The sequence below is a fragment of the Ursus maritimus genome, unplaced genomic scaffold (assembly GCF_017311325.1).
Source record: "Ursus maritimus isolate PB19 unplaced genomic scaffold, ASM1731132v1 scaffold_7, whole genome shotgun sequence".
In the NCBI taxonomy this organism is placed as follows: Eukaryota; Metazoa; Chordata; class Mammalia; order Carnivora; family Ursidae; genus Ursus; species Ursus maritimus.
In genome coordinates, this window is record NW_024426885.1 from 78173035 (window position 1) to 78188420 (window position 15386).

The 15386-nt window shown below is 38.8% G+C and overlaps 1 protein-coding gene across 2 annotated transcripts in view; it reads left to right on the plus strand.

Annotated features, from left to right (window-relative positions):
- The first annotated feature begins 1464 nt into the window (after positions 1–1464).
- Positions 1465–15386, plus strand: part of A1CF (APOBEC1 complementation factor) — a 48783-nt gene continuing 34861 nt past the window's right edge. For both annotated transcript variants that reach the window (XM_040624172.1, XM_008689581.2), the window contains exon 1: positions 1465–1563. In XM_040624172.1, the coding sequence (XP_040480106.1) occupies positions 1465–1563 (99 nt within the window). The remainder of the gene's footprint in view (positions 1564–15386) is intronic.

Sequence of the window (15386 nt, forward strand, 5' to 3'; positions counted from 1 at the left end):
GCCAGGGTGAGAAGAAGGCAAGAATTACTAGAACAATCAAGGGCCGAAATGGCCATGCTTATATGTGAGGCATGAAATTATTCTGTCCCTATAAGAGCTGATGAATAGTCCCTCTGAAATTGTATTTTTCTTTTGTTCTCTATGTTTTATTGAAAGTATTACTTTCTAGACAATGCTAGATGCTGCTTGTCTGGGAGTTTGTCTATTAGTTAATATTTTAATAGAATACATTGAATCTTTTATTGACATGATCACCTCAGCTTTACTTTTCACCCATTTTTTAAACCCATTTCCTACACTATTAATAGGTCCATTCATTCTGAATCTTTAAATGACCACCAAAAGTAGTGTAGGACAACTCAACACACACACAGCACCGAAAAGTCTTTAAAGGGCCTATGATGAAAGGCATTCAGTCTGCATGTGATTCAAAGCTCTGTGAAACACTTCTTTGGTTTTGGTTGGCAGAGGACAGTAGGCAGAGTGAAAGCCAAGCACAGAAATTTCCTGAGCCCCGACACTAAGCAAGCAGGTCAGTGTAAGCCCCTATGCCCCCTGGGGGCCTCCAGAGCATCACACGACCACAGCCTGGACCATTCAGGATGGCCACACCCTTGCCCTGCGAACCTCAATTATCACATTTGCAATGGGGTTCAAATTATGTTCCCAAATAAAAAGTACAGACGATAAAATGCTGAAATCGCATCTTCATCTCTACATAAGCATGGAGATGTGTACACATTTAGAATTTCTTACATTTTTTGCCAAGGGCTTCCTGTCCTCTCCGGAGTGGTCTAAGTGATAGGTGATCCGGGTGTTAGCAGGACCTTCTAGCCCCACGTAAAAAAAATCTATTGTTCTTGTTTTGTTAAAACCCAAATGACACCTTTATTACACAGACTAGTTTGCAAGATGACTCCTATAGACCTGACACCAGCACACTCCGTTCTAGAAATTTATCTTTGGAGGATAAGTAGATAAATGTCTGAGGTAACACACTGAGTAGACAGATAAAGCTCACTCTCAGGATTTTCATACTTTACCCTCGTTGGTTTGACTTAGTAACCACGCTCTCTTCCCACATCTGCAAGGACCATTCTGCACATTTGTCATTGACATGAGCTAATTTGTTTTTGAGCATTTGGTGACATTCTAAAATAATTGGATTGCGATTTACTGATCTGCATTCTAATTGAAGGAGTATTACTCCTTTGTGACTTCTAAATTCCAACTAAAATGGAACCTTCCTAAAAAATTCTTTTTTATTGAGGACATTTCACCAGCCGTGTTTGTGTGTGGCTGTTCGTTGCTCTAACCTGAATGACTTATTTATAGAGAATGTTTCCGAAAGATGTCCTTCATGAGAAGGACAAGTCTGGCAACAGTAATTTACTTAATTTATCTTAAATTTGGTTTCAGTGAGCAACCCTAATTAACCTGATTTTTTGCTGATAATCACTCTCAATGGAATCAAATCACAAATCCGGGGATGGATTGAGCGGCACTCAGAAGGAAGCAGCCCTCCGCGCCCTGGTCCAGCGCACAGGATATAGCTTGGTCCAGGTAGGCACTTGTGACATCTGCTGAGATCCACCATGGAATTCACTGAATGGTGCAAATATGTCCTAAGATGCAAAATGTGAATGGTCAGCTGTGTAACTCTTGATGAATGTTCTTTCCCGGGGGGGGTGGGGGGAGAAGTCACATAATTTCAGTGTTACAGGTGCCCCTGCACGTGATGTTCCTTCTACTCTGGGTTATGAGCTTCACCTCAACTGGTCATTTGAAAGCAGAATCTGCGTTCACAGTCATAAAGACAATCGTAGCTTTAAAAGACCACTTTGATACATGAAATGTCAATTGGAATTTACTACCCAAAGCTTTCTCTGAAGTAGAGCCATGCTAGTCTTTCAAGAATCAGCAGAGAACCAACTACCCCTGAACTAGCTTTAGTTTCCAGAGAGATTCCCTACTGCAGATGCAGGAAGACTCCTAGATGTGGGATCCCAGGACCGACCCTTTGGTCACCCCCTCGCTATTCCATGATGTTTTCTCATAATACCTACCCAGCCAAGTTTAGGATCTGTAATAATTTCTATGTCTAGCATTTTTAAAAAGGAAAAAGTCCTACAACTGACTATTCATAGATGTAGGTTGTTAAGAATTATCTATAGATTATTGCTGTTTCTATGGAAGCCTCCTTTAGAGAGGTTAGGACACATTGAAAAGAAAGCTAGTATTAGGCATATTAATGACCTTACTTGAAGAAATAATGTTGCCTTTTTACAGTAAGACAAAGTATTTTCATTCCCAGCTGTAGTCTTTCACCCACATACTTTTCAAACTTAACCAAACCCATATGCTATTACAAATACAAATTTCATTTAGATAACAATAAAACATACAGCATCCTTTTATTACATATTCCTTTGTCAGTTTGTTACAAAATGTACTACATCTAGTTATGTTAGAAATGTTATCAAAAATACTTAATTTCTTTTTCTTTTCACCTTCTTTGTATCTGAAACACTAATGCAAAGACAGTGGTAGTAGAAAGCACTTAACCACTTTTGAAAAGCAATTTATTAATATTTGTATATAAGGATTTTTGCCTTCTGGAAATAAATCTGTAATGGTCCAAAACATAATGATAGGAATACATATAAACCTGTCGTCTAGCATGGCATTATTTTTAATACCTCAATATTACAAACCTAACTGTTTAAAAGAAAATTATTAAGTAAACTATGAATATATAATCATTATATGCATCAAGTAGAACTTTATGAGAATTAACCACCAAACATGTAAATTGTCTATTCAAAGCACTAGTTCCTCCTTTTCCCCCAAATGAAGTTCAGGGCGTGTCTCATGACTTTTCTGGTAACTTTCAGGTAATTAAAAATCTTCCATTAAATAATAATATGTCTACAGCAGTATAATAAAAACTTCAAAGTTAGAGCTATTTCCTTCCCCAAGTATGTCAGGGTAGAGGGTGATTTCTATGTTCTTCCTTTATGCTTTCAGAAGCATAATTTCCCATGCCAGTTCTGCTAACTATGCTTTCTGACTCAGAGCTGAAGCAGAAGGAAGGGATCGAAGCAAAGGAGAGGGGGCAGTGTGTGCTTGACCCATAGTCAGTACTGGGCTTTCTGGGCCTGGCAGGTAGGATCATGAGAGACATCCTTCATTCCATTGTTAGGCATCTCTCACCTGGCTTCACTCTCCTCTGGCAGGCCACTTTCCTGGGCCTCTGACTCCTTCTGCAGAGCTTTTTTTTTTTATTAAAGATTTTATTTATTTATTTGACAGAGACAGCCAGTGAGAGAGGGAACACAAGTAGGGGGAGTGGGAGAGGAAGAAGCAGGCTCCCAGCGGAGGAGCCTGATGTGGGGCTCGATCCCGGAACTCCGGGATCACGCCCTGAGCCGAAGGCAGACGCTTAACAACTGCGCCACCCAGGAGCCCCTGCAGAGCTCTTTTTGACACTCCAAGCAGCCCTCTTGGGGAAGACGGAAGAGAACCCCTGATTCCTACATGTGGCCAAAGTCTAGTTCCCTGGAAGGACTCACACATTCTCTGACCAGTAAAACCTGGAGGTACGGTTGCCACAAAGCAACCACCTCTCCTTCTCACCAACATCAAAGCAGCAGAACCCAGTGCTCTCACCATTAGGTATTTCAGGAGTGAGTTAGACCTCCCAGCCTGGTGTGTTCCCAAACACAGGGGATGCGTGTCGAACTCTCTGAGTCGCTTCCTTGTTTCCCCTGCCTCGGGTAGACTGAAATGCACCTCACGATTCCTCTTACTTGGGGGATATTAGGATCCACAACTCACCAGCAGTGGTCTCTAAATGTCTTTGAATGTACTCCAAAAACCCCTCTCAGACTCCCCCATTGCTTTTCTAAACTCAGGGATGGGGAGCAGGAGCAGGGAAGAGGTGCTCAGTCAAGGATGTAAAACTATAGCAGTTTCTTGCTACCTCTTCACCCTGCTTGGTGGTCCAGTGACTTGGTTTCCTATCCAAGCCAGAGGCCAAAAAGAGTCCCATCCATCTTAAAATCCTATTGCAAATGAAATAGCATTCAGTCATCAAATAACCATTTTAAAAAATTCTGGCTAACTGAACATAATAAAAAAATAATAAATATTATTCAAAGTTTCAAACAAAATCTGCAGGACAGAAAATTGTAACATATTATTACAGCTATGTAAAAAGTTTACAGATAGCATATTTTTTAAAGACTCAAATAGTGAAGGAGATGATTTTACAAACCGAAAGCAAGGATTTAAGAACATTTGCAGTGTAGAGGGAAGGAACCGATAGGGCTCTTTAACTTTTATAATTAAAAATGTTTCCCAAATAACCCTAAAAATATATGGCCGATCTGCATATTATTTTGAACTTAAATATTCAATTACATTCAGAAAATGTTAATAATGAAATCACAAGTTAATAGCAACTAAATAATAGTAAGCATTTAGTGGGCACGTCTATTCTAGGTGCTTTGTATAAATTCATTCATTTAATCCCTACAATAACACTATGATCATCTTCAGTTTCCAGATAAGAAAAACAAGGCACAAGGAGGTTAGGTACCTTGCCCACCATTTATAGGCTATAACTGCACTGTTATTGGGCAGAATTTCTGGCAAGATTTACAGAACTAAGAGCTGTTATAATATTATCTTTACGATGCAATCTTAGAGATTAGCATGACAGGGCATGCAAAAACTATTTTGTTGAGCCTAAACTTTGTAGCATGATTCACTTTGAGTATTACTATTTGTTAGCAGAATGACTAATTGAGCCAGAAATTCTTCAATAATGTAAAAGCTAGAATTCTAAAACGTAGCTCTCCAGATTGAAAGCCTCTAATCAAGGTCTAAATACATAACATGACTCGGTTCAAACATTTTGGATGAATTGGAAAATCCCTCCTGATTTTGGCTGCAAAGTATAGGAAGTCACCCAAGACTTCAAATGGGGGACCTGTGGTTTAACCTGCTCCTTGCCACATACAAGTTGTATGATCTTTGACATGTCCCCTAACCACTCTTGGTCTTAATTTCCAGAATACTGGCTAGGTCCTGCCCCCACTCTACTGGTCATGATGTGGCAATCCCGGGATCTGCACACTCTAGTCACTGGTCAGGAGCCCAGATGAACTGGCTGGAAAAGGAGAACCTCATGTTGGAGGCACAGTCTCAGCGTTTTGGGACTTAGGGGAGACTCTTCAGCCTTCCCCTACTTCAGCCTTCAAAAAGAGGGCAACATCAGGTTTCCTTTTTCAAAAATCTCTGTACAAAAAAAGTAAGAAAGAAACAGCTCAATACAATTCCAGGAACATACCCATAAAAAGACCATTCAAAATTTGATGGTATTTGCTAAATTAGGTTTTGAAGGATTTATTTTTGTTGGATCTTCACAGCCTTGGAGATTGAACATTGAATACTTGCAAAAGGAGAACTCAGAAACCGGAGGGTGACTAATTGGTGCTCTCTTATCACTAGCAGGACAAATACTGCCATCAAAAATAGAATTTTGCAGGTTACTTAATAACGTGAGCCAGTCTTTTATATCCCAACTGATGCAACACTTTGTGCCTGTGAGGGTTTGAATCATTGTTAAAAAAAAAAAAGAGAGAGAGAGAGATCACAAAGGACATCTTTGCATATTGATAGCTGGAAATCTCATCAAAGTACCTTGAGAATAAAGGAAAGTCAATGCTGTACCCTGCATTTAGTAGACATTCAATAAATATTGATAAAAAGTGATAGAAATTAACATTGACAACTTAAACTTTCAACTTTACATCTGCATTAGCACCACATAGAAATATTTTGGAAGGAAGTCTGCTGCAATGTTGTTACTTTGTCAACAGCCTTTGTCTCCAGACGATGGAATTATGTGTGGTGCTTTTCATTCCTACTTTTTCATTCCTAACTGAAGTTGCCAGATTTCCTAAAACAAGGGTATTTTTGAGAGTCAAAGGAAAAAAATCAGATTATGCTGATCCTTTCTTCAAGAATGCTTTAATGATGTGGGTCATAAACTCTGATCTATGATGATCCTTCCATCTGGAATTTTCTCCCTACAGCCAGAAAAATCCATTTTCATAGATGAGCATTTTCAGCAAACTTCCCACCCAACATGTGATTAGTTTACATCAATTTTAATTCTAGTAAAACTAAAACGAAAAATATATTTAATTAAGATCACCCTCGAGTAGTCCAAATATTTTTAAAAGGATACTTTATCACATATTATTTTAAAATAATTACCATATTTATCATGTATTTACCATACTTATATGGTATATACTTATATATTATTTTTAAATAATTCAAAATATGGTCTGTATTAACACTGTTGTCCAATCACCCTGATAATCTGTTTTCTAAAAATCATTATGACACAAATTTTTATGAAGTATGACAGGCCCATTGCTTTCTTAATCCAGTGGTTGTCTTTAGTACGCATAAAGGATTTTTTTGTTTTTCTGTTCATTTCCTTAGTCCCTCTAATTGAACACAGTGTGTTAATGGAAGGCCCTGGGTTTATAGAAGATGCAGCGACTGCCCTAAAATGCATAAAAAGTAGTTGCGATGAAAGTGAGTTTATCCAAAATTAAAAATGGTAACATAAGAGCCATTGTGTGAGCAATACAGCTATGGGTGCCTCCTTTCTGTATGGAGCCATAGAACAGACCATACCCGACCTCATGAGTGGGGACAAATATTTAGACATAAGGATGTTCATCATAGTGGAATTTATAATGTCAAAAAAATAGATATACCCTAAATGCCCAATAAAATATTACCAGTCACAAAAAATACGGTCACCCTTCTATTTCCCAATTATATAGTCACGGAGAACTAGGATTTCAAAGAAAGACATGGAGAGACATCCAAACATGAATGTTGACCTAAAACTGAGAATGCAAAGCTGTACATAGTTTCCATATAATAGTCTGAGAAATTCTTTACACACAGGAAAAATACCAGAAAATAAAATGTAATCTCTGATTAGAGTCAGCTTTTCTTGCTTGATGCTCTTTTTTCCCCCCAAACTTTCTATAATGAGTATGGACTATTTTTATTATAAGGGGGAAAAAAATCTCATGAAGTTGAAAGATGTTCTACGCAGCATTCAGTCAGCAGTCAACAAATTGGGAAATTTTCATGGAGAAAACCTCATTATTAAAGGTACAGGATAGGTCCCTGGGTCCATTAGGCTGGTCTTTCAAATCTTTGTAATGCTTGAAATTTGCTTAATATTGATATCGTCCAACCCGTTCATTCTGCAGTCAGAAAACAAGCCCCAGAGTTCTACAATTCAGTAGAGACATGAGCCAGAGGTCAACATACTGAGCCAGGACTCAAATTTGGCTACCACCTGTTTTTGTTGTGATTTTTTAGATTTTGAGGTTTTTACAGAATTGTCTTTTAACAAGCCAAAAATATCAACTACCTGGCCCTTTCCAGAAAAAGTTTGCTGACCTCAACCTAATGCTTACTCTAGTACTTTGTTGGAGAAGCTAATCCACAGTGTTTAAAGAAAATTCCCCATAGCATAAATGAGTGTTTCAACTTCCTTAATAGAAGCGGGCACACCCTCTTTGTCACCCACTCCTACCAGCTCACGCCTGAGCCTCCTTCACTCACTCATTGACTCCACAAAGAGGGCCACAGTTCCCGCCTTCATGAAGGCTATCCTCAAGGGGAGGCAGAAAATAATCAAGTAAAGAAACCAAAAAATTACAGATGGTGGTAAGTGCCATGGGTATCATAAACCGGGCAGTGTGACAGAGCGTAGCAGGGAACCCTCTTCAAGCAAGAGGCCGCTGCAGCTGGAACTTGGAGGATGAGCACAAAAGCCCTAGACAAAACAGCGTCCGTGGCAGAGGTGGCCACAGCACTTCTGAACAGCAAAGACATTAGTGTGTCTTCATTCCGAAGACCCAGTAGGATTGCACCAGATAAATAAGAGAAATAAGTGGGCTCCCTCCTTCCTTTCTGCTATGAACCAGCCATGAGGCTGGGTTCTTGGGAACAGCACCCTCAAAGTAGGAACAAAATGCAGCTTCGTTCCCACCCCTCAGACTTTGCTTGCATGTTCTCTTATGTGGAATTTCAATGCAATCACATATTTTAATTCTCATGTGCTCATCTCAACAAACGTGTACAAGTCAGAAGGTAGAAAGGATGGTGCTAGATCCACATATATGGGATTAGGATACCATCCTTCTCCTAAGTGTGCCCCAAATTAACCCCCTTCAGCTCTCTGGTTTTGGATACTGTCCTTCACTAATTTTACTTGGGTAGTTAAGTTGCAATTTTTTCTTATGAATAATGCAATGAAAATAAGCAACTGAGGATACCCGTGTTTACAACCGGCTTCATCTAGATGAGCACAGGGAGAAGCAGAGGGAAGAACACAGTGGCATCGACATTCTTTTCCAACCACCACACAAAAATCCTGGGGACAGAAATAGGAATTTGACTTCATGGTAAAATATAGCTCCCGGGTCCTACTTCTTCCATTGCCTGGTACCACCTGCTCACGCCCCTGCTATCCAAGGACTTAAGTCATTCACTAAGTGTGTTAATACTAATTCTTTAAATAGGTAGACTGAGCATGAGAACAGGACGGGGCCCGTGGATCATCACAGACACGTGTTTCCCTAAGCTTATCGCCCCAGCCACCCACAGACCAGCTTTTAAACTCCTAAGAAGAGTTTGCTCCTACTAGCCAGAAATGCCAAAAGCATGGTGTGGAAGACTCCAAATGAAGGAACAGCTCTGTGAAGCTTTTTGTGGAAAATGTATGCCTGACAGGTGATGGGAACTTTGGGATCCCAAGAAATGGGAATGGATTCCCGAAGCTATTTTCAAACAGCAATGAATTTCTTCTCAAATTGCCTGATAGAGAATTGGTTAGATGTGAGCTCTTCAACTGAAGGTTCAAAATCTTTGCAAACTATGTCTGAGAGTGTCTTCCCTTTAACTAGAAGCCCATGGGGTTTTCCATGTAAAAATAGGTGTTGATTTCGTGACTTAAGTACAGGGAAACATGGACAGCTCTTTGGGACTATGGACTTGGCTTGTGGACAATTTCAGCATTTCTTAAATTGTTACTTTAATACTGATCAAAATAAGTAGTATTATCCAAATAAGTATTTTTTTAAAGATTTTATTTGACAGAGATAGAGACAGCCAGCGAGAGAGGGAACACAAGCAGGGGGAGTGGGAGAGGAAGAAGCAGGCTCATAGCGGAGGAGCCTACAGGGACTCGATCCTGTAATGCCGGGATCACGCCCTGAGCCGAAGGCAGACGCTTAACGACTGAGCCACCCAGGCGCCCCTCCAAATAAGTATTTCTTTTCTTTTTTTTTTTTTATTTATTTGACAGAGATAGAGACAGCCAGCGAGAGAGGGAACACAAGCAGGGGGAGTGGGAGAGGAAGAAGCAGGCTCATAGTAGAGGAGCATGACGTGGGGCTCGATCCCGTAACGCCGGGATCACGCCCTGAGCCGAAGGCAGACGCTTAACCGCTGTGCCACCCAGGCGCCCCCCAAATAAGTATTTCTAATAGTGAACCCAAAATAAGTGACTCTTCATCTTCAGAACCCAAACTTTATCAGGAGATTCAAAGATAGCTATCTAATGTAGGCAAGGACAAAAATAGTGAGATCACAGCACCATACAATCCTGAATTTGCATAGGATGTCAGTAGTTGTGAATCTTTTTAATATTGTTTCAGAGGTGCAAGGTAAAGAATGGAGACGACGTTGAATGGCGCATTGACACAGCATTAAATGACTCTGAATCTCAGAGGAAGAATTTATTTTACAGCTGACCCCTGAACAATATGGGAGTTGAGGGGCTATCCCCCACACACAGTCAAAACTGCCTGTTAACTTTTGACTGTCCAAAAACTTAACCACTATTAGCCTACCGCTGAAGCCTTACCAATAACCTAAACAGTTGATTAACACATACTTAGTATGTCGTATTATATACTGTCTTCTAACAATAAAGCTAGAGAGATGTTACGAAAATCATAGGGAAGAGAAAATATATTTACAGCACTGTAAAAAATCAGCACGTAAGTGAGCCTGTGCAGTTCAAATCCGTGTTGTTCAAGGATCAACTACACTTTGGATTCTCTTTCAAACTATCTGATAAGAAAAGTTAGTTGTGGGAGATACGTCTTCAACACCTCCCCTTAAACACCTTCTTAAACACAGAGAACAGGACTTGGGCTCAAAAGTTCTAGAAAACAAACCTCGCTAGAAGGTGATCATGATTTCCCGCTTTGCAATTGTTTTTATAATTATCTTCCAGTTGTGAGAAAGGATCCTGGTATTTCACTTATAAGAATGATTGGGTTTTTTTTTATAAGTTTCTATAAGAAAGGGAATTGATGAAAGAAAATCATTTAGTCATAGCCTAGGTGGCAAGCAATCAGAGACATATTGGGAACTTAAGGGTGCTTTTGACTAACTCACAAAACAGTCTCTGAACATTTTCCCACCTTCAACTGTGGGGTCAAGGGCAGTCTCCCTTTCATCAGCATCCTACCACCCTCACAAGACCTTTGCCATTACCCAGTCAGCCCTGTGCTTTGATAAACAAAGAATTTAAATTCAGGAAAGTTTAAGTGCCCTGCTAAATCCCTCAGCTCATCAGAAATTAAAATTCATGGCAGATTTGGTAAGGAGAATAATTACTGTATAAAATTCTTCTCATGCCAAAAAACAAGTGCATTAGGTGGAATTCTTCTTGGCCCGTGTTGAACTCAGTAGGACAGGACAGGAGGGCAATCACCCAGACCAACATTCTTCATCTGCAGGTGGACAAATGTCTTTATCTGTATGTGCACAGCTTTCTATACTTTAACCAAATCTCCATCAACTATAATATTACTCAATTTGAAAAGGCAAATTGTATCTATAATAAAAAGTTGGATGGGCCTCTTGAATAAATTACACTTTCTGAAAGGTAAAAAGACCAAATGGACAAAGGAATCACCAAAGCATTCACCTAGTTATTTCCTGGATGGGATGGAGAGGCTCCTGCAGACCACAGCATCGTCAACAGACATGCGCGGAGCCGGAAGCCGGAAGTGAGTGTGAGCACGGCGAATCCGGTCTCGCTCGGATAGATGCTGTGCGGCCCCTCGTTAGCTGGTCTTCCTTGCAACGTGTGAACCCAGGGTCTTAGAAATGAGTTGGCATTTTACTTTTCTTCTTTTGTAAAAGCAGATACACTCCAAAAAGTTTTACTGATTTTGAGTTGTGTGTAAGGATAACCTTGAATTTAATATTCCCATGAATTGGCCCAAAACTAGTACTATAAAAAGCTCTACAAAATACAAGCTATGCTTAAAAGCCTGTTTGCTTTTGAATATTTCCAATATTGAGATACTGAATTCCAAAAGAGTAGTTTGCCACACGTAATCCTTTAAGGGAAAGGGCAACTATTACAGACTATTAAATGCATCATTTGATAGCACAAATTAGTTCTGCCTTTACAAGACCATGAGCAACCTGAGATGATATTAGGAATATTTTAGTAGGCAATAGGGCTTCGGTAGTCAGCTTTCCAAAGTGAAACAAGAACATGATTCCTATTTTGCTAAAAGTCATTTTCGTGGAAGAACCATGTCACACATTTTTTTTAATAAAGATCAAATGTAAGGGCTCTGTGGAGAGTGAAACAAATCACTGTCAAGAGCCCAAAGCTATGTGCATTTTTCATTGTGACTTTTGCCATAAACATAAACAATAACACTATTCAGAATTCATTAAATCAGCTATTTCTATTCTAGTTAATTCTAAAAGTAAACTTTTTCTCACGTAAATGGAAAAGCCACAGGTTTTATACGGCAATTACATGTTTTCTATGTACAATAAAATGCATAACTATTAAGATAAACCAATGGCCTCTAAACTACCTCCTATCTCACACACTGTACTTTCAGAAACACTAAGCTATATGAGGATAAAGCTAAATTCATATTTGTCTATTATGTTCATGCTTTAGCTTTTCCTCTCAGTTTTGAGATGTAGTCTCGCAGTTCTATAAATTTTAACATCCTATTTACTCAGCCTTTACATCACAATTATTATTGTTCTTCTTTTTTTAGAAAAATGATACCTGACATGCCTATTGGATATGTTTTGTAAGGACTGTAAAAAATATAGCTAATAAGGGTAATGTCAGGTTCTACAGTATATAAGTTAAATAAACTCTGCTTTCTAAAATTTCTCAACGTAAGAGAGATTTAGCCAACCTGAGGTCACTGATCTTATGATGTAAAGGTAAATAAATAATACACAAGACAGATCATTATCTTTATATAGTATTAACAAAATGAGTATTCCCCCATAGCACTGTCTGTTGGCTTCAGGGGACAAAAAGGTCATAAGCAGACCAATGGTAAAATCACATCTAAGAGAATCCTTTTGGTCCATCTCATTTAAGTACTCTAAGATTCACACTGAACTCTATGATATATGAGATGTATAGGTGGTAAATAGATGGGAATAGAGCTCATGTCTAATAGAGAAGTTTATTCACTCTCACAAATCAATAACTGGGAAAATATGGTATTAAGTCACAAACTTCAAAAGACACAGTCCTGAAACACGTTCTCGATACACTGACATCGGCTGTTGAGAACAGTGTCCAAGAGTCTGGACACAGAACCAGTGTCCTGGGCATGACCCTGGTGACTGCCATACTTGTGAAGGTGAAAAATGCCACCAAGCATGAGTGGATTATCCAGCACTAACAGGAACAGAAATAAATATAAACATAGCCCGTTGGAAATTGGGCAGGAGAACATCTGAAAGCAGTTTAGTAAGGGAATATACACAATTTCTTCTCCTTGGCAAGAAAAAACAGGGACCAAAGAGAACCACAAAGAGGATTATAGATGTTTTCCAAAGACTCGTTCAAGGAATGCAAATTGTTGCTCAGGAAACTTAAAAAAACCAGACTGTATGAGGGCTTATTAATTAATCTCCTTCTAGTTTGTAAATGGGCTCACTTAGAGGTCTGGTCTCCAGGTTTGGTGAAACTAAAAAGTAGGCATAGCACAACATGAAGACTCGTGAGCCTGAGAAGAATGCCACCATGACCTTGAACAGTATATATGCCATGAAATTCACCAGAATGAGAATCATAGGACCTTCATTCTAGTGTTTCGTCCAACAAATTAAATCAGTGTGACTTTAAGTAAGTCACATAATATCTCTGATCGCAGTTCCTTATTTGTAAAATGAGCATATTGGGTTAATATAAATACCAAAGAAAAATATTATTACAAACGTGGGCTTGGGATTCAAATTTTGTCTTTGGCTCTTACAGCTTGAGTGACTTTGGACACAGTCTGTGCCTTGGGTTTCTCATCTATAAAATGAATAATATCACCCCCATAGGTTTGTTGAGGAGATTAAATGACTTAATACATCGAAAACCCTTAGCACAGTACCTGACTCAATTAGTGTTAACTGTTGTGGAGTGGTTTTTTGTTGTTGTTGCTGTTATTATTACATGTAAGTAACAGACGTCCTCTTTCATCAATTATACAGGAAAGGAGTTTATTAAAAGAATGTTTGTGGAAACTTTGATTTGGAGAACTAGATTTAAGAGTAAGCTTTTAGGAAGGTTTTCAAGGTTTTTTGATGGTGAGGTTTCAGGAAACCACATCACAAATCTGGAATGATAAGAAAATGTATCACGGGGTGTTCAACATTGAAATTTGCACCATTATGATTTCTGCACCAGAACTCAATTTTACTTTATTGGAACCATGACTATCCCAGCAGCAAAAGAAGCTGGAATAGCAAGTATTTGGCCTTTTTTTAAACTCCTGTAGGAAAATGCAATTTGTCTCAGATTCCCCAGATGTATAAAAAGGTCAGATGCCAGATGGCCAAAATGAACTCAGTCCATTTGACCTCATGCTAAGATTTATTGTTTACAATCATTTAAGAAAGTTTGGGTGGTTTTATTCATCATCAAGGAGATGGTATACATCATTTTTTAAAAGACTCTTGTTCCATAATGAAATGCTTAAAATATCTGTGACAGAGAGACTCTCAAATACTCTTGATATATAAACTGAGTTACTAGGTAGGCTCAGTATCCAGTATGTGAATTACACCCACTGGATTTATAGTTAGAATTAGGTCTTCATTTTTTAATTTACGTAGTTGAAGGTTTCTATCTATTTATGTGCTACGAGAGTAAATGGTTTCCAAGTCTTTGATTAGAAAAATAAAAGTTCCCAGAATTTAATGAACATTCTCTCATGAAAAAACCTATATTCTTTTCTCTCTGAACTATTAATACATTTGTGCTACTGGGGGAATGCATCCCACGAGAAGGACTTCAGCCAGGAGGGGAAAGAGCCATTATAACTGGGCTTTATCTATTTTAAACTCAACTATAAAAACAGTGCCAAAAATACTAGCAATCCAGCTCCCAACTGTCCTTTCTGAGTAATGGACAGCTATTCTAATCCCATGACTAAGGTCCCGCGCTGTCTTAAATTGGCTAGACTGCCACCACTGGTGCATTCCAAGCCCAGCGGGTGGTTCGTAGAGCAGATCTCCCCCATGCGTGAACTTTGTGTTGTCTCTGAACCAGCCAGACTCTGTAATCCCAAAAAAATACCCTTGGGGAGTTTTTGTCAAATGTTTATAGAAACCATGAAAAGACAATAAGCTTTCCTGCCCAATCATTTTGGCTCATCAGCAGACGAATCCTCCTATTCACATGACGAGCACAAAATAGTTCGGTGATATTTTTAGCAATTATAGCAAGAAAGAAAGTTGAAGGGGAAATTTAAAAGATCAATCTATTGGTTGCCTATTTATTTTCAAACTATCAGACAAAGCCTCTCAAATCAGAAATTCTGGAATGGCTACTTTAATATTATGGGATGAAAGTTTGGTTTCTTCAACCTAAAGAATAAAAATACTGCCAAATTTCTACTATGTTTATTCCAATAATCCACTGAATAGACCTCTAGACATCTAATACATACAAAAATGGCCTCAGAGGGATCATTATTAACCAAATGGCAGACCAAGCAGGTGGATTTTGGTTTGGCGATAGAAATATGCCTCCTTGTAAGCAACAGACATCAGATATGTCCTTCCAAAATTTGTGTAGGAAAATGATTGGAAATTGGAAAGGATTTGAAATGTAGCAGAGTGTTTGCAATTTAACAGCATGATAATTTTTTCACAAATGAGTATGTAAATGTATGGATCTGTTATTAACAATTAGACTTCCATATAACAAGGCAAAATGTGGGGATTAAGTTGATGGTCTCTGAAACCAAACTGCCTGGGGGCAAATCCCG